This window comes from Taurulus bubalis, assembly GCF_910589615.1.
Source record: "Taurulus bubalis genome assembly, chromosome: 1".
Classification (NCBI taxonomy): Eukaryota; Metazoa; Chordata; class Actinopteri; order Perciformes; family Cottidae; genus Taurulus; species Taurulus bubalis.
This window is the reverse complement of record NC_136589.1, coordinates 25,337,171-25,361,589: the sequence shown is the minus strand read 5'-3', so window position 1 is coordinate 25,361,589 and position 24,419 is coordinate 25,337,171. Positions and strand designations below refer to the sequence as shown.

Below are 24,419 nucleotides of genomic sequence, written 5' to 3'. Positions count from 1 at the left end.
CAATGCAATGGAATGAAATGTCCATGCAATCCATATCAATGGAAGTCAAGCAGTGTGGCTAGATATTTACTCACAATGTTGTGTATTGTGGACTAATAACGGAACACATCTGCTTCATTAGTCGCAGAAGCAGTAAAAAGGAACGTTTGCAGAGCGCCTGTGCACTCAGACAAAACTAAAAGCCTTTGTAATCTGAGATATATTTCACAAGCGGGAGCTTTAGAGGCTCCTCTGGAATGTTATCCGGCAATAATTCAGCAGAGTGTATGCCCCCCGTGTAAAACTGTCACGGACAGGATAGGTACGTCCTGGTCATGCTACAGAGTCCTCCTCTGCGACTACTGTCAGCTTGACACTGTCATCAGCGTCGTTATCGTTGGTCCCCTCAGCAACATGGGCCATTAGGTTAAGTGCTTGGAGTCGTCTTGTGTAACATGTCCTTTTAATAAACATCTTGGTTCTTATAGGACACAGCTCGTCTCTATCCAGCTATTGTTTAACATCAGATTGGAAAACGCTGGCCAAGAGCTCCATTTCCCTTTAATTCACATAGTGGCCATGAAGATCTTTGTCGCGTGTTCGTTATGAAATACTTTGTTAATCATATTCTGAGAACTGATTTTCTTACAGCTAGCCAGTTGGATGGTTGACTCATGTGATCTCAACAAAGCTTTATATTGTAGTACAAACTCGTCTGTTCGCCTATATGAAATGTTCTTTTTAGGAAATAAATTCTTCACTTTTTAAGGAAATCATTCAACCCATTTACTAAACAGATGTCGTGTTCTGTAACTGGTTCCAGACACCCTTTCCGGCCTTGCAAGGAAGAACCCTGGCCAATACTCTTTCTTTTTTTGTTGACAGGTTATGGATAACGTTACAATGAACAAATATTAGCGTCAGTACTAAAATGTCACATTAACCTCCAGTAACCAATATCGACTGCAAATGCAGCAGCGTGTGCGCGTACCATACAGTACCCAAATGATAGAAAACAGAGAGGGGGAGTGAACCGTAAATGGGCTTCAGATGGCAGAGCAGTGCTCCTGACACTCAGATGCCCGGCGCGTCGCGGGGCTGCATTTGGTCAACATGCTGATCTGGGTGCTGAAGTTGTTGCCGTTGCTGCCTATGGAGGGCTGCTGGTACTTGGTGTCAGTGCCCAGGAACCTCTGCAGCATCCATCTGCGCCACTTACGCTTTATCTCCGCCTGTACCTGCAAGGAGAGGCGAGCATGAGGACAAACAGGATGAAGAAGGGGGGTGCTGAGAGGACGGGGACTGAAAATGAGATTTTGTGACATAAAAGAGGTAATATAAAAGAGATGTTTTTTTTTTTTTTAAATCTACTTACCTCACCGTTCAGAAAGCAGTACAAAACTGCAACGACAAAACCCTGAAGAAGAGAGAAGGAGATCAAACCTATCGCCCAATAACAAAAAAGGAAAGAAATACCAATGCGATAGCACAGCTGGGGAAACACTCAAAATGCTTGCGTATGAATAATGACGTAAGATTAGGACTTCAACTTCAGGCCCATGCAGGAGGTTTATCATTTAGATCTCTGGGAAATGTTCCCAGGAGTTATCATTCTGAGCTAAAACGGTTACAAATGAAGAATAGTTTCCATCCCTAACTTAATACCCAGTAAATCAGCGGCCCTGTTATTCAAGCATATCAAATGAAATGTGTCAACTAAACAAACCACTCACTTGCTCAATGAGACAAACCGTCGTCATGTTACCAGGCTGTTTACATGTAACTTTACAGAATCAAAGGATCTATTTTTCTATCTGGTGCTATATTTGTGGCACAAAGACACAAGATCCTGTAAAGACGGATTAGGCACGCACCATATAGTAGTGCTGCTTCTCTCTGACATTTGGAAAGTTGACAGATCGCTAACTTACTCCTTGCACGATTGTGACGGGACGTTACCTGAAATGACCCCAGAATGAGGTCGAACACCATCCTCACTTGTGGGTGAATGTGGTCAGGGATGAAGGCGAAAATGATGTAGTTTATGCCAAAGAGAGGTATTAACAGCAGAGTGGATTTAGCCAGCCTCCTAAAGAGAAACAAAAGTAGAAAAAGTGAAGAGAACATTCGTGTTCTCTTTGTTTTAGACACTTTCGTTCCCTTGAACGAAAGTCTTGACTCAACCCTTGAACAAAAGTCTTGATTTAACAAAAGCTTGAGTCAAGAATGTGCAAGAGAGCTATGGTTGCCGACGACGAACAACATAATGGCAGAAAAGTAATTAATTCAGTGTCACCGGATAAGAGATGACATGCAACCCATGCTTTGATGGAGATGCTGTCTGCTCTGAAAACCTACGAATACTGATTGGATTCCTTTCTTCCAATGTCAGGGCAATTCATCTTCTGTCGCAAAATCCGGATTATACAGATGAAGAGGAAGAAGTTCACCTGCCGAGAGAGCGAAAGGCTGATTGCTGCGGTTGCATTTGGAGGCGGTGCATAAGAAATGTGGGCCATGAAATGTGGCGTCGCAGGTGACTCACGAGTATGGTGACCAAAATAGGTGTTTTGATGATCCACCACGGGCTGTCGTCGATTATCTCCCAGCATCTGTCAGGAGAGATGAGAGAGTGAAAACAAACAAATTTTCTCAAAATAAAAGAATAAATTAAGTTAGAACAAACCCGAAAGGATTTGAATAAAATCCCTCTTGTAAATGTTCACAGGCTTAAATATGTGACTCACTGTGAAATACATCACAGTACAGAAGCTTAAAGACGCTCTAATTTCCTTTTCACTGGGACTTTAAACTGTGCTACAAAATGGGAGAACAGTACAAACAAAATATATTATTTCTCTCTTGTCCCTTGACTAGTAGAGTATAATAAATTGCAGCCAATGTGTGATTTCAAAGTAGTTTAACCTCACTGAATCACATTAATTCCAGTCGTGCCGGGACTGCTAACTTACTCTGCTAAGCTAGGCCAGTCAGTCACCCTTTAGCAGTGCTTGTAACTTTCTCCATCACGAGGGGGTTTTGTAGCTTGCAACTGCTTCATTTATGTGGGATACTATATTGAACTACCATCAATTACAGCAAACGGGTTGGAGAGAGTGGGTAAATGTAACGTTAGCTCAGGCTAGCTGTGCCTCACTAGCTAGCTTAAACCCATTTTCTTTTTCCTCTTCTTTTGAGGAAATTACACATTACTAACACAGGGCTCTCAAGTGTCACGCATTGAGCGTGACTGTCACGCATTTCGGTCTTAAGTCACGCCCTCCCGCCACACATCGTATTTCTCACGCTGAAAAAAACCTCTAGGCTATTTAATGTGCCGCAGCGCACAAACATGACCTGCCTTCACCATGGAGGAATCAAGCACGTCTCCCCCGAATCCCCTGGAGTTCTGCCGCGAGGTGCCACTCATCAGCCAATCAAAAAAAAAGAAATGGGCTACACGAATAGCCAATCAGAAAAACGTATCTGTTGTATCTGGGTGAAATGTAATCCAGCAACCAATGAAAATAAAGCTAATAATAATATGAGTGTGAGGGGGGCTGGTCTGTGGGCATACGGCAAATAACAGGTCACAATGAGGAGAGCAGAGTAGGTAACGCTCTGAGAGCAGACTAGTTAGCGGGAAGCAAGTTCATAAAACCGGAAACTAAGATGAGGAATGAAAAGGGTTTGATCACAAAATCGTGATAATTTCCAGTGAGAGATAATTACGTCGGTAATTTCCCGACACGAGGCAAGTTCTCTAAACATCATGGAGGAGAAAAATGACGGAGAAAAGACTGACAGAAGCAGCGAGAGCACTTCTTTACATCGGTGGCTGAGGGTCATCCTCCACCCTGCTTTCAACCGGCAGATTTACTGACCAAGCAGTCAGTTTTATAGTCCCATATGTGCGTCTTGTATGTGTATGGCGGCCGACATACAAATACGGGACGGGCCTAACAACACCCTTGAACAGTACATTATTGACGATACAGTACTGCCTCTTGTACCTTATTGCTTAAGTATATGGTAAAGCACATTTCCTTTTGAAGAAATAAGTAGTTGCTGCACATTTTTGCTTTGAAAGATAGTGTAGCCGTGAAACACTAAAGGAGTACTACTTTGCATGTTGCAGATGAATGGTTCACCAGTACAGACCTCCACTGAGACCAGCTATGCTGATAGGGAAATGTGTCTTGTCTAAAGCCGTTGTACTGATAAGTAACACTAATAAACAAGATTAGAGTAAAGCCAAATGATGAACTCACCCAGGATCATTTAAATAAGCCTTTGTGATCACCCACGCTAAGATAAAGATGGTTGGAGCTCCTGCAAACAAAATATGAACAGAATTGAAACAGAATTTGTTGTAAATTATTTTAACATCAAAATGATATGTTTCAGTGAGAAACTATTAATTAGGGTCTGTCTACCGTTTTCAAACAAACACCGCACTGACTCAACACAAGTCTGACGGTGTGCCTTGAGCATGTGTGCGCTGTTAATCTTTTGGATGATTTCATAGCTATAGTTATATTGCATTTTGGAAAAATGGGAAAATATAAAATACTATATTGTATTTTCCAAAAGAGCATCCCTGTTGCCAAATCTAGCTTTCCATTCACGATACCAAGAGTTCAAGTCTAAATTGACAGACGTCTTAGTTTTTATTTACATATTAGGTTTGCCATACATGCATGGATTCGCTAAATGATCTATGTTCCTATTAAAGAGCCTCAAAAGCATGGCAGGACGCATGGCAGGACAACAGAATTATAACAGGGGAGCGGACTGGCAGCTCTCTTGTAAATTTACATATTATCATGTGTGTTGTGGCTGTTGCAGTTAAGACAAAACAGACATTCGGGTCGCCTGACGTGCTACTTTTGATGGGTGTTTGACAATTTCTGGCTGCCATTGCAGACAACTAGATGGATGCAATCTGCTCGCGAATGAGCCTGCGCTAGCTCTCCGTATTCATCAACGTATGGCATAGCGGCTGGTACGTACCCCAACCGATCAGGATGTACCACCAGAAGTACTTCCTCTCAGAGAAGAAGGAAACAACCAACAGAGTGTGGAGATAGAGGCCCTCTACCAGCAGCCAGAAGTAACTCGCCATGACCCCATACTGGAAGAAGACCACCACTGCCTTGCAGCCCACCTACAGGAGAACCAGGATGTCAGTGGCTTATTACAATACCAGTGAATGTAGATGAATGCAATCACATTACACTTCAAGCGGTGAAGACAAATTAAGATGCCAGTGGATGAGGCTGCACGGAGAACTTTTTTAGTAAATAACTCTGAAATGAGTATTGATGACTCACTTAGGAAAAAACATTCGGTCAATCTTCACGGCATTGAGGAAGCAGTCATTATCAGAATTCAAATGAGCATGATATAACGAGACAAAATTCTCTAATGTCCACTAGACTAATTAAATCTGCCCTAAAAGTGCATTTGAGATTCATGTTAATATTCTATGTTGAAAGAAGATGGTGTTTTTGGTGGCTGTTACATTATTGATTATGTTACATTACAGATACAACAACAGTAAATAAACAGCATAAAGTGTCACTGACACTGAGAGAAAGTAAGCAACGACCTGTTGGCATAAAAAAAATATATTAAAATCCCATAGACATTTATTAGTGAGGCCACACTCTTTAAGGTTCTTCCATATCCGTTATATCAACCAACACTTTCTTCTAATGTAAGTTTTCCAACTCTTTAGTTGAAGTATCAAATGCCAACATTGTTCTGCACTCTCTGCCCTGTTGAGCTGAAGACGTTACACCGAGGTATCCAGGACTTATAGGAAGGTATATAGGTGTTCATTAAAGGCGAATAAAACCTGAAAAATCTATTCTTTAAAATAGACCACCATCCATGTCTACATGGAATTTGGTGAGGAATTTGTGTTCTCACAAATGTCAATCTAATTTTGAATGCATTTTATTTTCATCTGGTTTCACTATGGCTGTTTATACAACAGAAATATTTTCCCAGACTGAGAAGTGTTCTTCATGACTTGTAAACTGATCTTGGTGTGTGAAATTTGTTCCTTTTTAATGTGTTGCTTACTACAAAACTTGCTTTTAGTTTAGGAACAGTTGAGAGGAACAGCAGCTGTGTTTGGACCAGGACAATCTGTGTACCCTGAGGGGGAAATAACTAAAGTCAGCCATTAACAATCAGCACTTAGAGATAGTAAAGGAGGTGATTTATAGTCTGCTGGTCTAATAAAGCGGTTGATTCAGCTGGAGCAAGACCTGAGAAAACATCACTGACGTCAGTGTCTTGATCAATCAAATAACAACAACATAGCTTTATTAAATGGAACTGTGCCTGATCCAGTGGCTTATCTTACACCTTATCTCAACTCAGCTCTTATGGCGTTTTGACGATGTTGCCATGGTCATGTTGTCGAAATGAAGTGAGCAAAACTATCAGAACTCCAATGTGATTTATTGACAAAGCTCTCTTCAGTTCAGGCCTAATGTTCAGCAAACAGGAACTCTCACAGGATCCTGTTTGACAGATGAATAAGGAAACGTTGTCTCAGGAGTGGAAGGAACTTGGCAAACACTGCTACACCCACAGGCACTTGAGCACCCACACGTTATGTAAACTCAGAGACAAAGCATTAAAGTCAGTGAATAATTAAATAGAGGCAGTTTGCTTAAGCTTAAAGGACAGAAACTAACAGCCGCTCGGACATCAGATGGAGTTAAATTGATCTATGATGCAGGACTTTTGATGATGCAGGGAAGAAAATCTATAAAATGTGCGGCTTTGCTAATAAAATAAATTGTTGCCGAGTGAGATGGGGGCGTTCAGGACCACAGAGAGTTTACAGCCTACTCACAGGTGACTGGCAATTGTCTGTCTCCCCGACGTCATACAGAACCACGTCCTTGATTAAAACTGCCACCGCTTTCAGGATGAAGGACACAAACAGATGCATGTGGATGTAGTTTCTTGTGCAGTGCAGCTTCCTGCAAAATAGGACCAATCAACGGTTAGATTATTTAAATCAAGCAACACGCACAACTCTCTTGATAAATTTCCCTCTTATTTAAGATCTCAAATGAACTGTTTACATGACCAATCCCGAAAAAAACATCTGAGAAAGCAGGTGTTCATGGCACCAAAGCATGTAATCAGAATAAATATTGAGGAAATATCCACCAGATAATTCACAGACTTAATTAACGGGGGAAAACGTTCACAGAAGGAATGTGTATTCTATTTAGAGTAGTCATTTTTGCACTTCATGAGCATGGCTATTACCTTGCAATGTGCTTCTACAGTACTGTGCTGTCATTTCAATGTCAAGCTCCATGTAATTGTCAAGAAAGGGTGTCTGTATGTTTCATATTGGAATTAGGAGGTAGCTTTCCAGTGAAATACATATTTATATTGCAGAAACAAGTGTGAAACACCATTGAGATTTAGCACAGAGGTAAACAAGAACTTTTTTTTTGCAAAGAAAATGTCTCTAATGTAAATCCTCTCTATTGGGTGTTCTCAAACAAATGCCTTTCCGATGAGCTTATGATTCGGGGTGAATTGCATGAACCCATCAGGCAAGTCATCCCAGCAGGACGGGTGCGATGACACACAGCAGCAACCAGCTGTCTGAAAACGGTGTCCGCAGCTGAACATAAACAGCATACGCTGTTCACATCCTTTGCCACAGCTGGTAAGTCCAAACCACTGGCTTTCTATAACCCCGATGTGTAAACATATCCCATGTTGTTTAGCCCAGAACACACAAACACTCCAAATGGGAAAACACATTCAACTGAACAGACTGGGCTGTTGAATAGAAGCCACACACGCCAGCCACTTAAACTTCTTATTGATTACTGCAGTGTCATGCCAACATTTGTGCTCACTTTCTTCTACTCCTAACCCCAGGACTGAAGGTCAAAAGGGAGCTGTGAGCAACAGCAGCCCGTCTAAGTGGTTTGACTTTATGGCTCCTCGCTTTGTTTGAGAACTGTTGCAACGGCAGATAATGTCAAATTCGGACGTCTCGTCCCACGAAATCGGGCAGAGTCACATTACGGTGTGAAAAACACTGTAAAACCTCTATAAAATGCAGGAAGTCTGGGGTTTTATCACTCTAAATGATGGAAACAAGTTTCATTGTCTTTACGCAGGGACATTAAGTAGCATTTTGATGGATCTCCTTACCGAAACCGACACAGTATGATGATGGCGATCGTCAGAGAAATGAGGGACACGGTGTGACCGATGGTGTAACCCACTTTGATAGTGTCGAAGAACTCTCCCTGTGAAAAGACATTCAGTCAAACTCATCTGGACTGAGTTTGACATCCAACATGAAGTCTCAGCACCAGCACATGGAACCAGAAGAGTTGCCATACCGACGTATTATCATCCATGGTGTTGTTGGGATTGTATCCACAGTCCATTATGTAAGAGTCTATGCTGATTGGGCTCCAGCCACCCTCAGTGCAGGTCTTTGACAGGTTACCTATTGAGCAGAGAGAGAGAGGGACATAATGAGTAAATATTCAACATTACTCTTGCAAGAATACAACTCAATGCTGTGGTCGATTCATTGCGTTTCAACCCAAATTCAATATATATATATATATATATATATATATATATATATATATATATATATATATATATATATATATATATAATCACAATTATAATATTGTTTGTGTGTTGGGAAAGGGGGACTGTATGAGCCACAAGGCAAACCTTCTACATTTACTCTCACTTAATTATGTCACATTGAGATGTATGTGTCTCGCTGGAATACTCCCAAATACCAAAGGGAAATGGAAGGAATAACTGAAGGGGATCAGTCGTCCCACCGGCTCAGACATGCCGGAACGGTTCCCATGTGTATTGGCCTCCATCTGTTGCTGAATTACTGCACACACAGAAGGAGGCCAGCAGAGACATATTTTTACTCTGGCGTGCTCATAAGGGCAGAAGTGAAAGGCCCAAGTGCATTAGAGTGACCATAAAGAGAGGAGAGAGCATTTTCATCTGAGAGGAGATTAGTAGTAGACAGTACAGCACAGTACAACAGACTAAAGCTCACTAGAGTACAGTAAAGTACAGTATGGGACAGTACAGTAGAATATAATTTAAAGGAGTACAGTACAGTATAGTAGACTAGAGCTCACTAGAGTGCTGTATAATAAATTAGCGCTCACTAGAGTACAGTACAGTAGATTAGAGCTCACTAGAGTAAAGTACAGTAGACTAGAGCTCACTAGAGTACAGTACAGTAGACTAGAGCACAATACAGTACAGTAGATTAGAGCTCGCTAGAGAACAGTACAGTAAACTAGAGATCAATACAGTACAGTAGATTAGAGCTTGAGTACAGTACAATACAATGAGTAAAGCTCTGTATAACTATGTTGAGTGCAGAAGACTACAGTTTAGTAGATTAGGACTCAGCAGAGTTCATTAGAGTAGAGCAGAGTAGAGATCAGTGGAGTACAGTTGAGTATAGTAGACCAGAGTTCAGTAAATAAGAACAGTGTAGAGCTCTAGGGATAAACTCTACAGTACAGTAGAGCTATTATAGTCTTCTCAGTAGTACATTAGAGAGAACAGTGAAGTAGTTCTACAATAGAGTACAGTTGGGTACAGCTCAGTAGACTAGAGTAGACCTCTGAGGTAGAGTAGAGCTCTGAGGCTTGAGGACGCTATAGTTATATATAGTACGCTGAGAACATAGTTGTATAGAATATGATTTAATGTATGGATTGAATGAATGGATACAGAAACCAATTAAAACAGTTCAAAGATATGTTGTAATAGCCTGGAGGTTTTGTTGCATCTCATCCCGCTTTCTCATCCCATGTTTTCTTTTTCTGTCTCATATATCCATCTCTATAGAGAAAATAATTTCCCTATCCATCAAAATAATTTCTTGGCATTTTAGCCTCTATTGGCCAAGAAATGTGAGTGTGTTGGCGGAAAAATTAATCCTTGCACTGAATGCTGCTATAGAAATCTAAATGTAGGACATTCCTCACATTTCTCAATCGTATCGCTCCACGGCCACTATCAAATCAAGACCTAGTTGGGAAATGATCAACAATCCAAAGTCTTAGAATGTTTTGGCATTAAAATATGGTCCGCTCACAAATACCTGAACGTATTGCAGAGAAGATGGAGGCTTAGCTTCCTCAAACAACATGACAGGACACAAAAGAGAAGATAAGCCCTTGCTGTTTCAGCCCATGCCACCACTGGATTTGGCTTGTTTGAGGGATTGCCAGAAGAATGCTTTCATCATCCCCCCAAAACATGACTGCAAGGATTTCCAGTGTAATGCACGACAACGAGGAGAGCTCGAGAACCAGTTAATCACCCTAATCATCATCTTTTTCATTTTTCGAGTAAAAATAGATAAATGTATCATGGCTTTTCTGTTGTAAGTAAAATGCACTATCGTTCCTAATTCTATTTGGATGAAGATTCATATCAGCATGCAAATTTTAGCTTCAGCTCAGCTGAATATTATGGCATGGAGGTGAAACCATTGACAGCCAGGCACTCTGTAACTCTGTGCTTGCATAGAGGGTGCGTGCGTGCGTAAGACCTAGACCTTTTAGGTAAAGAGTTCATGAGAATGGCAAACTCTATCTCAACTAAATTTATGACCTGAATCTCTGTGGCGCCATGTTTCGTAATGCTTGTTTTTGTGTGTGTGTTTTACACTGTACCACCTTCACAAAAAGGACAACTTCTTGAACATTATACATCATGTTTCTCTGACGTCTCAGGATTCTGAAACCTTTTCAAAGTAAAATTAATGAATTGTGAAAAAGCACAGCAGTCAGGCTACACAAACAAGGTTGTTTCTCTTAGTTCCTGCAATGCTCATATTTCTGACCTGACTGCAACAGTAATTTTTCAATGGACAGAATACCAGACTGTTCATCATCATCCCTTATTAAGTATTCCTCACATGACCTAAGAGCACAGCAGGATTAACAATGAGACCCATGCCGATTTTTTGATTAACTGCATAATTGACGTCATGCACATCAGTGCAGCACAGGCCACTTACAATCCCATCTCTTTCTTTTAAGGCCCCTTTTGCTTCATCCTAGTCCCTGTGGAGGCGTGTCGATTCTGTGAACCTTCGACATGTCAGTGAAATATACCTCTTCTGCCTTCAACCCCACAAATCGGGTGATTCCTCATGTGTCCCTTCTCTTTTCCCTGGAGCGCTCTCCCCTCTGGGGGTCACACTATCTCCCATCTGGGTCACATCACGGCTTCCCAGAAAACCTCTCTCCTCCGCACCGAGCCTTCACAAGCTGATGATAAATCATCGGTTTGAGTCCCTCTCATGCCCCGAATATGACGGGGAAAATACTTTCTGGATTACACCCTTTCCATTTGCGCAGAGGTGCTCTGGTGTGTAGAAGCACTGCAATCACTTCCAGCCGATCTCTGTAATAGTTTAGTTTGGGAAGTTGTTCGACCTGTCGGGTGTCACACACACCCAAAGACAACTAGAATCTGACAGACCTGTAAGAGTTAGCAGACACCGTTAAATGTGATAGAAGAGGTGGCATTGCATAATTTTGATTTTTTTTTTTTAGCAAAGCTACACTTTAAACGCAACATTTAACATTATGGCAAGTTATAAAGTTGTTGGCTTGTAAGTGAACATGTTAGCAAACAATATTCATTTGGCTAACACAAATCAACATTAGCATTCAATTGGAGCCACCTGGTGGTATTGAGTCCAAAATTCTCTCTTCATTTAACTGTGTTTTGGTACCTGGCTCTTACCTGCTCAATGTTACACTGTGCTAAGTGCTACCATGCGACCATGCTACAGTAGCTGTGTCTGAGTTGTTTGGTGCTGGGCAGGAAGTGACATATCTTCCTCCTCCTCATGCCCCCGGCCGCGCCCCCGCCCATGCCGTATGCCCACAGACCAGCCCCCCTCACACTCATATTATTATTAGCTTTATTTTCATTGGTTGTTGGATTACATTTCACCCAGATACAACAGATACGTTTTTCTGATTGGCTATTCGTGTAGCCCATTTCTTTTTTTTGATTGGCTGATGAGTGGCACCTCGCGACAGAACTCCAGGGGATTCGGGGGAGACGTGCTTGATTCCTCCATGGTGAAGGCAGGTCATGTTTGTGCGCTGCGGCACATTAAATAGCCTAGAGTTTTTTTTCAGCGTGAGAAATACGATGTGTGGCAGGAGGGCGTGACTTAAGACCGAAATGTGTGACAGTCACGCTCAATGCGTGACACTTGAGAGCCCTGTGACAAGTACAGCTCATCAAAGAACTATAGCCTCACTGGGATTTTTTTTCAAGCTAATTACAAGATGCGTCCATATATTTCTCAAGGCACTAAAGTTGAAATTGAGGCCGGTCTGCCAGCTGCATATAAATACGTAACTACACTGAGGAGACTCATAATAATTCTCGTAATTAATGGAGATATACAGGAAACTGTACGAACACGCTGCAATTCAGCCGATAAATCCTCAAGAGAGTGGTTCCTCTTACCTCCCTGTGAGGCTTCTCATAGATTAAAGGAAGACAAATAAACAGAATGTCTTTGATGCGTTAGATGGGAAGTTGTTTGCACTCAGCATGTGTTTTACTGTGCTCTTTGTGATATATGAGTTGGGGTGTCAGGAAAGATAGATAAAACAGGTGATCATAGGCCTGAATGGCATCATGGGTATGAGCCACTATGATGCCGCTCTGTACACTTTGTAATTCCTGTTTCTGGTCTCAGACGCTTCTCTGCCATTCTTTTAAATATGTCCGTTACATTTACTTCCTCCATGAATAAGCATGATTTACATTCAATGTAGAGTTTAAAGTTAAACTTATGCCGTGTTCACACCGGACGCGACGCAAATTTGCGGCACGACCAGTTTACATGTTAAGTCAATCCACAGACGCGCTGCTGCACGAATTTGCGGCGAGATAGACGCGTTGGAGGCGGCGCGAACAGAACGTTTGACCTGGGGCGAACAAAGCGAAGGACGCGGCGCGAATTTGCGTGAGTTGAATTATCCCAACTCTGGCGGAGAAATCGCGTGACGCAAAGTTGCGGCAGCCAATCAGCGTTGAGAATCAGCGTTGAGAAGCTCCGCCCGTCACCACCGCCGTCTCCCCGTTTCTGAATGAAACTGCTGCTGCTCCGTCTGAACCAGCGCTGACAGCGGCTTCATTGAGACGCTGTTGTGGGACTACGGATAATAGTATGAACCCAGACACCATGGAGTTTGATGTTCCGACATATGTGGAGTTTACACAAAAAGTATAAAGCAGAACTGGTGGTTATTTCCATGGTGGATGGCATAATCGGTATCGTTTTACGGAGATACGCGAGACGCTGTTCCTGGAGGAGTCGGTGAAATTCACCGAGCTGTGTGCGGCTACGGATGATGTTATGAACCCAAATACGAGGGCGTTTCATGTTCCGACATGTTTGGGACTTCCACAACAAATATAAAGCAGAACTAGTGGTTATTTATTCCATGGTCGATAGCGGAAATGAAAGCTTCGTCGCTTGTCTCTCACAGAGGCAAGCAACAGAGCTAAGCCACGCCCCTTTGGTCGTGCCGCGAATTCCCGTTTGGTGTGAACACCCTCTTTCTACTCACGCGAGTAAACTTTCGCGGTGGACGCGGCGCCGCAAATTCGCGCCGTGTTCACACCAAAACAGTTGCGAAATATTCGCGCGTCCAGATTACATGTTAAGTCAATGCACAGCCGCGTTAGGTTGCGAAAAAGCGGATTTTTCGCCGGGCGTCACGATAGAGGCGAAACGGCGTTGCAAATATTCGCAACTCCGCTTTTTCGCCGGCGTTCAAATATTTCAACTCCAGCGAATAATTCGCATGACGCAGAGTTGCAAAAGCCAATCAGCGTTGAGAAGCTCCGCCCGGCATCACCGCCGTTACTGAATGAAACTGCTGCTCCGCTGAAGGAGCGCTTGAAACGGCTTCACTCAGACACTCGTCCTGGAGGAGTCGGAGCTGTGTGTGACTACGGATAATGTTATGAACCCAGACACGGGGCGGTTGATGTTCCGACGTGTGTGGGACTTCCTCAACAAGTATAAAGCAGAACTAGAGGTTATTTCAATGCTGAATGGCGGAAATAGTAAATGCTTTCACAAACACGGAGATAGAAGCTCCGCCCGGCATCACCGCCGTCCTGCCGTTACTGAATGAAACTGCTGGTCCGCTGAAGGAGCGCTGGAAGCGGCTTCATTCAGACACTCGTCCTGGAGGAGTCGGAGCTGTGTGCGACTACGGATAATGTTATGAACCCAGACACGGGGGCGGTTGATGTTCTGACGTGTGTGGGACTTAAGCAAGACTTATAACAAGTATAAAGCAGAACTAGTGGTTATTACCTGGTGGATGAAGGAAATAGTAAATGTTTTCAAGACACAGAGATAAGCCCCGCCCCTTTTCCACATAGAGCGAATTTTTCACCTGCGGCGCGATATAGGTGAAGTGGCGTTGCGAAAATTCGCAACTGTTTTGGTGTGAACACGGCATTAGACTCAAGGATATGGATCTATCACCAAGATTTTTTTAGAGCTTTTTTGCTGAAAACCGCTGCCTGCTACTGGAAACGACCTGATAAGAGCGTCAGAATTAACCAAATCAGTAGAGTCGAGGTCCATAAAACCAAAACAATGAGCTAAAAGGCGATGAAATGTTCCTCAGAACTGAAAAGGAACTGCAGAATAAGGTGATACTTCCCTTGTAGGTTTGTCCCCATGAGCGACCCCTTTTCACATTACAGATATTCATTTGACCCTTTCTCAATATGAGAATATTAATTGGAGCAGCTTGAACAAATCTCGCTGAGGTGTTGAAGTAGTGCAGAGTTTGCTCATTGGTTTATTTGTTTATTTACACATTAATCTTTATTTTTCACGTTTTTTATTTGAAGCACTGGGTAACAAGTGACACTGTCCATTTACGTCATTTATCAGTATGTCTTCCTTATGTGTAACTATGTCCAAATACGGCCTCGCGATATAGTCACTTTTCCCTCCCCACTTCTTTACTCTCACTCACTCACACCCCATATAGACCGGATTCTTACTTGTGGAAACGTCCCTGGAGAAGTAGAAGAGGTATTTTGGGCAAGGGATGGTGACCACCTCTCCAACATCAGCACTGGGCCAGCAGGTGATCTTGTCCCACGTTCCACTGCAACCTGACCGAGAAAGAGAGAGAGAGGCCAAAAAAAAGGCGTGTTCTAAATGGTCAAACATGGAAACGTCACATGCACCAAGATAACAACATAGACCAGCTGTTTATTGAACCTTAAATGTCTAAAGCGGTTGTGGGATGTCTCCATTCCAGTGACAAACAGCAACCTGCCTCGGGCTGAAGGTGGAGCACCAGAGTTCCCATGGCAGCCAAAATGTGTTCATGGGCTGGAGTCAGCTGTCAGCGGATGACCTGAGTTAACACGCCGCCACTATGACTAATAAAACAGTTCCTTCGTTACACACTGTTATTTGAATTCAACAGACCACTGCGACTGTTCACAGAGTGTTCGGTCTCCGGTTGCAGACGGTACTTTCACATCTGCACCTGCTCATAAAATCATACGAGGACTCAGTTTACCAGCTTGATATCTGCATCATCACCCAAAGGGTTGGGCAGCATTGACCTTTGATTGAATCTACAGGAAGCACAATGATATCTAACTTAAAAAAAGATAATGAGTGTTTAATTACTTTTTTCAATATGTGAAAGTAACCAGGGTTTCTTGATACATGCTGGTATATATATTGAGGGGGTTTCGGTTAAAAACGAAGGCAATAGAGGCTCAATGAAGCACAATTATCTTTGCATGGAACCTAATTATGTGCTGCGGGCTGAAAGGATGCAACACGCCACTTAGCAACATGTAATTCCAGCTTCTGCAACAATACATTGAAACCAACAAATCAGCTAAGTGAGTTTCATCAGCATTTCATATCAAAAAGTAAGGTCAAATGTAATTAATTAGAAAGTTGACTTTAAAACTGGACCAACAGCCGGCTGGCATTAGATGAGAAACAGTGTTCAGCTGAGCAAGGTGTGATGTAAAGCCAGAGGTGATGTTTTTGTTTTGAAAGGAACCTACTTGTGGATTAGGCAAATTCTGATAAAACATAGTTGCAGCCTGGAAAATAAAGGCAAGAAGAACACACACACACACACACACACACACACACACACACACACACGCACACACACACACACACACACACACACACACACACACACACACACACACACACACACACACACACACACACACAAACCTGTAGTCTTGTTCTCAATCTGAGCCTCACAGAGGTCCCTCTCCTTGTCTATCTCCTTCACCATGTCACACATCTGGTTGTGCACTGAAAACACCTGGAAAAGGGAACATTTCACACACGTTCATCTGCATATCTCTGCACAGTGGCATTTGAACGCTCAGATCATTTGTCTATAAGTGACACGTTATGAGCTGTGCTGCAGTGGGCTCTCTCGACAGCGCCTCACACGTCTCCGCCGGGGTCTCCCTGAGATGAGCCCGACCCAGGCCACCATTAATCTCTCCACCCCCGACACAGACGGCGGACATAAAATCAATCTTTTGACTGTGATTCAGCCATCGCATCGCTCATATTTGCATGTGAGGGCGTTTTGGAAGACGGTACAACGTTGGATCTGAATCCACAAGGGCTCACCTCCAGAGAATGTGCGGGACCACAAGATTTATTGCTTGCTCTTAGGTGGATGAGTCTCCTATGGGCATTAATCAGGCTGGTACTATGGGGCTATTATTAGCCATGTGACTCCATACTCTCTCTCCCTCCCCCTTTCCCCCCCCCATACAAGGTGACTCCCCCATTTAAGCTATGAGCTATGATTTTTCTCACCCCTTAGGCTATGCCGCATGTCCTGTGCAACTTCGCCCAGCGGGCACCTCTGTATTAGAGAATGTGATGTCAGTGATGGATCAGCGCTGCCTTAAGCAGTGCACGTTGGAGTATCAGGAAAAAACTTCCTGCGCTCCATCATCGTGATCACGATCATCATTTCCACTCTCAACTCTCCTCCGCCAGCACTAACCCATCTCTTGCTTTGCTTCATGTTTCGACACAGAGGCCTTGAAGCTCTTCTAAGGGTTCTTGACCTCCAACTGGTTCCAGCATGAATCACACATTCTCCTCTGCAGGAGACGGTGGTGGATGAGGACGCTATGGAGACCGGAGGGTACAGAGGCCAACAAAGGAGGTCACCGCTGTTGGGGTCTCCACCTTGTGACTTCTCCTGGTGAACCTTAGTGGTGTAAAAAGATCATCGGGACATAAAAACACATGAATGTCACTGAAAAAGCGATCACAGTCTGGCCTATACGCTTTGCTTCGGGGCCAAATGTTATTTCAAACGCTACAAGGTTTTGCCTGAGGGTGTTGACACACAAAGAGGAGGGTGAACCTGGCTGGAGTGAGAGGGAGGAAAACGATGATGGGAGAGGAAGTCATTCTTTATTCTTTTCTTTTTTATGAGCTGAAGTTGTAATATTATTTTTTCTGACATTTCTTTAAGTAACAACACCAATAATACAATAAAGTACAATTCCTCAGTACACCATTTCTAACTTCTCCTCTACACCGTTTCCCTCCACACATTTAATTAATGCCTCAAACTGGCACATGAGGTGCGTCCGGCATCCAAAACTGGTGAACGCGCGCAGCGGTGCGCGCGAGCCAACGTGCCTGAAGGCAACGCTCTTCTTGATTGATCTACGCGGTTAACCTGCACGTCAACCTCGGAACAGGCGATCAACGGACGCATGTTGAAACGAGCCCAAGTTCGAGTCATGAGAAGAGAGAAGAGTCAGAAGTGTGTTGGAAAGAGACTCACGGATCGCAACAACGTGCAGGAGAAAAGGATGAGCACGCTGTTGGAAACCACCACCAACATGTCCGTCACAGTATAGTTGAGGCTTTAAAAATAAAAAAAGAATGTAAAAAATAAAACAAGTGAACGAATGGTAATCCTCCGCAGGTTGGCTCGGGTCTCCTTGCTGACTCTGTTCCAGCGCTGAGTGGAGTGAATTGCCCCGCTCCTGACATCCTCCTCTTCCTCCTTCTTCTCCTCCTCCTCCTCCTCCTCCTCCTCCCTCTCGGGCTTCAGCTTGAACCACCACCGAGTAGCCAATGAAAACTCCTCAGTGAACGTCAGTAGATGATCGGCTGTAAACAAAAGGGAACTATACTGTCGGCCTATCCATCAATTAATGGCAGGACGTGACTGACCCTTTGTTTCATTATAGCCTGTTTGTGATAAGCAACGTGTTATCATGTTATCAAGCTCAGCAGCCCACCTAAGTACAATATGGGTTACTTGTATTTGACATAAGTATTCAATTTGATACTACTTAACACAATGTTGTTAATGTATTTAAAAGCTATAAATTACTAGTTAAGACACAGATTATAGGAAATTAAAAGTTATAAAACACAGTTGAGATATAGTTCAACCAGTGGTTTCCACGCAACGTTTCAAACGGTTTGATTTAATGAAAAACCTTTCGAGGACAGAAGGAAAATGATTCATGGAGTCACAAGGACTCATATTTGTTCTGCAGAGTAATTTGCAGACGGCCTTTTTTTAGACTCCATCCCAAAAACTGCCATGAAGTTGAGGCACCACAAACATGGTTGCATCTATAGAAAGAATCACATGCTGCACTTCACTGGGACTTAACATTGACAGTCCGACAAAATACGAGAAAGATGGGTTTTTTTTATTAGCGGTTCAGAGAAGGTCATATAGTGTAGTGACATGCAATAAAAATATGTTCCTCTCAGTTATGCTCTTGTATACGGAGCTGGTCAAAGCTGACACACGCTCTCAGATAAGATAATGCTGCTGTATGAGAATAATATCATGGTGCACACATGTGAACAGTGAGTTGGAAGGCTCATAACTCATCGGTGTGGGAAAATGTGTGTGCTCCCTGTGGAAGGTGAAAAACAGGCAGCGCGTTGGTCTCTGTCATCAGTCAGTGTGCACAGTATGAAGAGATGAGGCTGAGTCATACTTCCCACCAAGAGGAACACGTTACTGACAACGCACAGAACCGGTCCTCGTTTCCTCCATCAGCAGCATGTCTTTACGTTTTACTCCACTGCTTTTACTATCGGGCGGTTAACTCAGCGAGGCTCATGAAAGCTTTGATGGATGTCAGAATAACCTTCTTCTGATGAAAGTTCATGTTTGAGCTTTTGACTTCTCGGATGGCGCTTGTGGAATTTAAGGAGAGAAATGCTCGTTTCCATCCCAGGCTTCTTGTATTTATCCATAAACCCGTCTGTTGCTTTCTGAGACCTGATCTGTATACGCACGCTTACTTCTCAGACGGAGCCTTTCTAACGTTGCACAATCACATTTGTTAGTAATGTCAGACATTAAAACTACCTCGGTCAAAGTAATTGCCCAAATGTTTCTAATGGTGGCAAACATTTGACACCACCAATGTTTGCCACTCTCTGTCTTCTGCTCAAAACTGTGGGAGCTTTGCACTATTAATAACATCTTCATGGTTGATGCTATAAAGCCAGAGGTGTCAAGTAACGAAGTACAAATACTTCGTTACCTTACTTAAGTAGAAATTTAGAAATCTATACTTTACTGGAGTATTTATTTTTCAGACGACTTTTTACTTCTACTCCTTACATTTTCACGCAAATATCTGTACTTTCTACTCCCTACATTTTAAAAATAGCCTCGTTACTATTTCATTTTGGTTTGTTTTCACTCCGGCTTGTCATCGTTCAAAAACACACACAAAAAACCTCTCCGCCTCGTTGCCCACAGATAAGTGCGCGCGCACACAGGTGAGCGCTGAGCACACAGCAGCGGGCAGAGAGCGTCGAAAAATATGCCGCGTGAAAAGTAGACCGCTATATCTGCGTTTTAAACGCTCCCAGGGTGAAGATGCAACAGCAGCTCTCCTGTGAGGAGCACCGGAGTTCTCCTCGCACCGGAGCAGCTCTCTGAACCCGCAGCAGCTCTCCTGCTCCAGGTGAAACGAGACAAAGTGCTCGTGTCTTCTACCAACAATGAGCTGCTGGCTTCACATATTACAAAAGTACAAAGTACACGGATATAAAACTAAGTCATTAATAAATACATGGACAAATGTCTGTACTTTCGGGTAAATGGTTACGGTACTCCGTTAACAGGTTACGCTTGCGCATGCGCGATTTGACGCGACGCCGTGAGCTCCGTGAGCTCGTCTTTTCTTGCTGTTGCGTTTCTCAAAATAAAAAAACAGATCTAAGCTCAATATTGAGCATGAATTGAGAGATGCCGTATCAAATCTACAACCCGTTTATAACATATGTGTCGAGGAAAGCAGCTCACTGCAGCCACTAATACTGATACAACATGATGGCTCACATATCTGCACTCATTCTGTTTTGTTTGGCAAAAAAAATTAAAAGCTTATTGTTTTCCACAATGAGCTATTTAGTAGTGTAAAATATATGTTCAGATCCTGGGAGGTGGTGTGGGGAATAAGGTCCGGAGTCCAAAAAGAGTTATACTAATAATTATTTAATAAAAGAATGATGACAGAACAGCTTATGCAAACCCGATCGAGGCCCCTCCTTCCTCAACGAACTCCAGACCGCAGGTCTTGTCCAGTCACGTGGGGATTAAAAAGGGCCGCTCTTCTTGCGCACGTGTTAGTTATAGGTCTCATTCACAGAGCTTCAGGCCACTCATTGGTTAGTTCTACGGCATGCGATTGGCTAAAAGTCCCACAGGGGCGGAGTCTCTCTTGGCGCAGGTTTTGAAGATGGCTCCATAACATTCATGTTTTCCGCATTTGCATACAATTACAAATCCCTCATAATAATATCCCTTATTAATTATCATATTTCATGCATTGTAATCTACACATAAACAACTCATTTTACGTAGACGTGCAAGTCCACAAGCTTAAAAAACACTACAGTAGTAACTAAATATGAGTAATTTTTTGCACAGATAGAACTTACTGATGGGGCAATCTGATTTACTTGAAAGTGATTGCAATTTTCTTTATTCTGTTATTTATAAAAGCACAGATGATTCACACAATTATGTTATTTACAGAAAAAGTTTGAGAACCACAGCTTTAAGTGTTTGTGTCGGAGTCGCCGCCGACGCCTATTTTGCACTATACAATACTAATAGGCAACTAGTTATCATGCCTTCCGCTCCATGAAACGCATGTTAATGCTCAGTAGTACACATATGGTACTTTAATGTATTTGCATTGTAATAAAATGTGATCATTTTAAATGGGCATATATGCAGCTGAAACGGGTAGCCTAGTGCATCCCACATTTTTCAACATAACATTTTAAAACATTAGTCATTATGGCCTTCATAAAAATGATTGTTTTGGGGGGAGGTGGGGTAGTGCACTATAGGCCTCTGAGACGCGGCTTAAGAGTTTGTCCTTAATGGAAAAAAAATACATTCCCCTTACTTTTATACTTTTAAGTAGTTTTTAAACCAGTACTTTTACACTTTTACTTAAGTAAAAAGCTTGAGTTGATACTTCAACTTTTACAGAAGTATTTTTAAACCCTAGTATCTATACTTCTACTTGAGTAATGAATGTGAATACTTTTGACACCTCTGTATAAAGCCAGCGTACAACTTTTGACAATCAAAAGCTGCAAGGGTCTCATTAAGTAATATCGGCCCAAAACAAAGTGGGTTATTGCTGGATACATTCTTCACAAACAAGTAGAAAGTAGAAAGCTCCCTGTGGTAGGCATCCGGGTGATGATGGCCCTTCAAGCTGTCAGTGAACATGCTATTTTAATGGAGGCAATGATGGTGGTTATGAAGGTGCACCAAACTAATCAAAATGAAATGGATGGGTGCACTTGGTTTTAAGGTTCAGGTTAGAATTAGATTTAGGCTTAGGTTAGAGAAAGGTTTAGGGTCATTTGGCATGTCAACGAGTGTCCTCACAAAGATGTAAGTATAAGGTTTTGTGTGTGTGTTTTCCATTTTCCAGGATACAGTCTCCTCATGTCAAGGGCTGCTGTGTGCATTTGTGTCAACCATCCGTTATCATTGGATAACTACTACTCCTCCATGCCGCTCGTTCTCCATCGTCTTCAAAGTAGCGCAGAGAAATAAATGGTCTGGCAGGAACCTCCATGCTGGCTGCTGTGAAGCACGTAAGCCTCTTGTCCACTCTCACTCACCAACGAGAGGAGCACAAATAATCTCATATTATCTACAATTATGAGAGAATTTAGAGCTGTGAAAGTCAGAAAGGAAGGATTCAGGATTTATTTAATTTTTTTGCTGATGAAATAAGAACATTTGGGAACGGGGACTGTTCGTGTTGTCTGTGTCATCAGAGGGTTTGTTCCATGCGGGTTTGGAGATGACGGCGCATGTAGACGCAGCAGCCCCTCTCTGTCCTGAACAACAGACCGTTCACCCAGACGGCTTCACCATCTTTGCTGGAGATTTTAATCATGCCAATCTCAAAACTGTTCTTCCGAAACTTCATCAGCATGTTGATTTCCCAACAAGAGGAGACAACATTTTGGATCTGGTCTACACCACACACAAAGGAGCGTACAAGGCCTCCTCCTCCCCCACATAGGACTCTCTGACCACATCACCGTCATGCTAATGCCAGCATACATTCCCAGAGTAAAAGTCTCCAGACCGGTTCTGAAGCGGGTCCGGGTGTGGCCAGAGGTGGCCTCCTCCGCTCTCCAAGACTGCTTTGACTCAACAGACTGGGGAATGTTTAAGCAGGCAGCCACATACAACAACCACACAGACATTGTGGAGTACACAGACACTGTTACTTCTTACATCAGTAAGTGCATTGATGATGTGACCCACGTAAAGACCATCACCACTCGGGCTAACCAGAAGCCGTGGCTGACAGGGGAAGTCCATCAGCTGCTGAGGGCCAGAAACAAGGCTTTCAGAGCTGGGGACAAAACGGACCTGAGAAGAGCGAGAGCCAACCTGTCGCACAGCATCAGGAAAGCAAAACAGGATTACACGAACAAGACAACCTGTCACTTTCAAGACAGCAGAGACACACAGAGCCTGTGGCAGGGCATTCAGACCATCACAGACTACAAACCTGCGCCACAGACCTGCGACAGCAACACCTCTCTGCTAAACGACATCAACAGCTTTTTTGCACGGTTTGAAGCTCAGAACAACACTCGTCCACACAAGACTCTGCCCCCTCCCCACGATCAGGTTCTGTGCCTGTCTGCTGCCAGCGTGAAGAGGACTCTCTCCACTATCAACACCTGCAAGGCAACAGGTCCAGACAACATCCCTGGTCGTGTGTTGAGGGACTGTGCAGAGGAGCTTAAGGATGTCTTCACGGATGTGTTTAATGCTTCTCTGAGATAAGCTGTTGTTCCGCCATGCTTCAAGGCCACCACCATCATACCTGTGCCAAAGAAATCCACTCCGTCCTCCTTCAATGACTACCGTCCAGTGGCACTTACCCCCATAATATTGAAGTGCTTTGAACGGCTGGTCATGTCACACATCAAATCCATTCACCCCCCCACCCTGGACCCTTTCCAGTTTGCATACCGCGCCAAATGGTCTACGGAGGATGCAATCTGCTCTGCTCTCCACCCAGCCCTCACTCACCTAGACAAAAATACTTGTATGTGAGAATGCTGTTCATTGACTTTAGTTCAGTGTTCAACACCATCATCCCACAACAACTTGTCTACAAACTTAACCAGCTGGGGCTCAACACCTCGCTGTGTAACTGGCTGCTGGACTTTTTCAGTGAGAGGCCACAAGCAGTACGCGTCGGAAACAACACATCGAGCAGCATCACACTAAGCACGGGGGGCCCTCAGGACTGTGTGCTCAGTCCACTGCTCTTCACCTTGCTGACACACAACTGCAAAACCACCTACAGCACCAATCACATGGTCAAGTTCGCAGACGACACAAATCTGATAGGTCTCATCACCAAGGATGACGAGACCCACTACAGGAAGGAGGTCAACCTTCTGACCATGTGGTGCGGAGACAACAACCTCCTTCTGAATAACAACAAGACCAAGGAGATTGTTGTTGACTTCCGGAAAGGCCACACTCAACACCCACCACTGACCATCAACGGTGCTCATATTGAGCGAGTCAGCAGCACCAAGTTCCTGGGGGTGGACATCAGTGAGGACCTCTCGTGGACAGCCAACACAAAATCCCTGGCGAAGAAAGCACAGAGGCGCCTCTACTTCCTCCGCAAGCTGAAGAAAGCAGGAAGCCCCCCACCCATCATGTGCACCTTCTACCGTGGCACCATCGAGAGCATCCTGACCAACTGCATCA

The 24,419-nt window shown here is 43.5% G+C and overlaps 1 protein-coding gene across 1 annotated transcript; it reads right to left on the bottom strand.

The window, feature by feature from the left end:
- Positions 1-1,025: 1,025 nt before the first annotated feature.
- LOC306747461 (vasoactive intestinal polypeptide receptor-like) lies at positions 1,026-22,605 on the bottom strand (the record flags this gene model as incomplete). Its single annotated transcript, XM_079230519.1, has 13 exons — positions 1,026-1,217; positions 1,355-1,396; positions 1,939-2,068; positions 2,338-2,429; positions 2,525-2,591; positions 4,251-4,311; positions 4,993-5,146; positions 6,854-6,983; positions 8,188-8,285; positions 8,385-8,491; positions 15,118-15,231; positions 16,334-16,427; positions 22,528-22,605. 13 exons carry the CDS (start codon positions 22,603-22,605, stop codon positions 1,026-1,028), a joined length of 1,359 nt encoding a protein of 452 aa, XP_079086645.1.
- Positions 22,606-24,419: the final 1,814 nt, after the last annotated feature.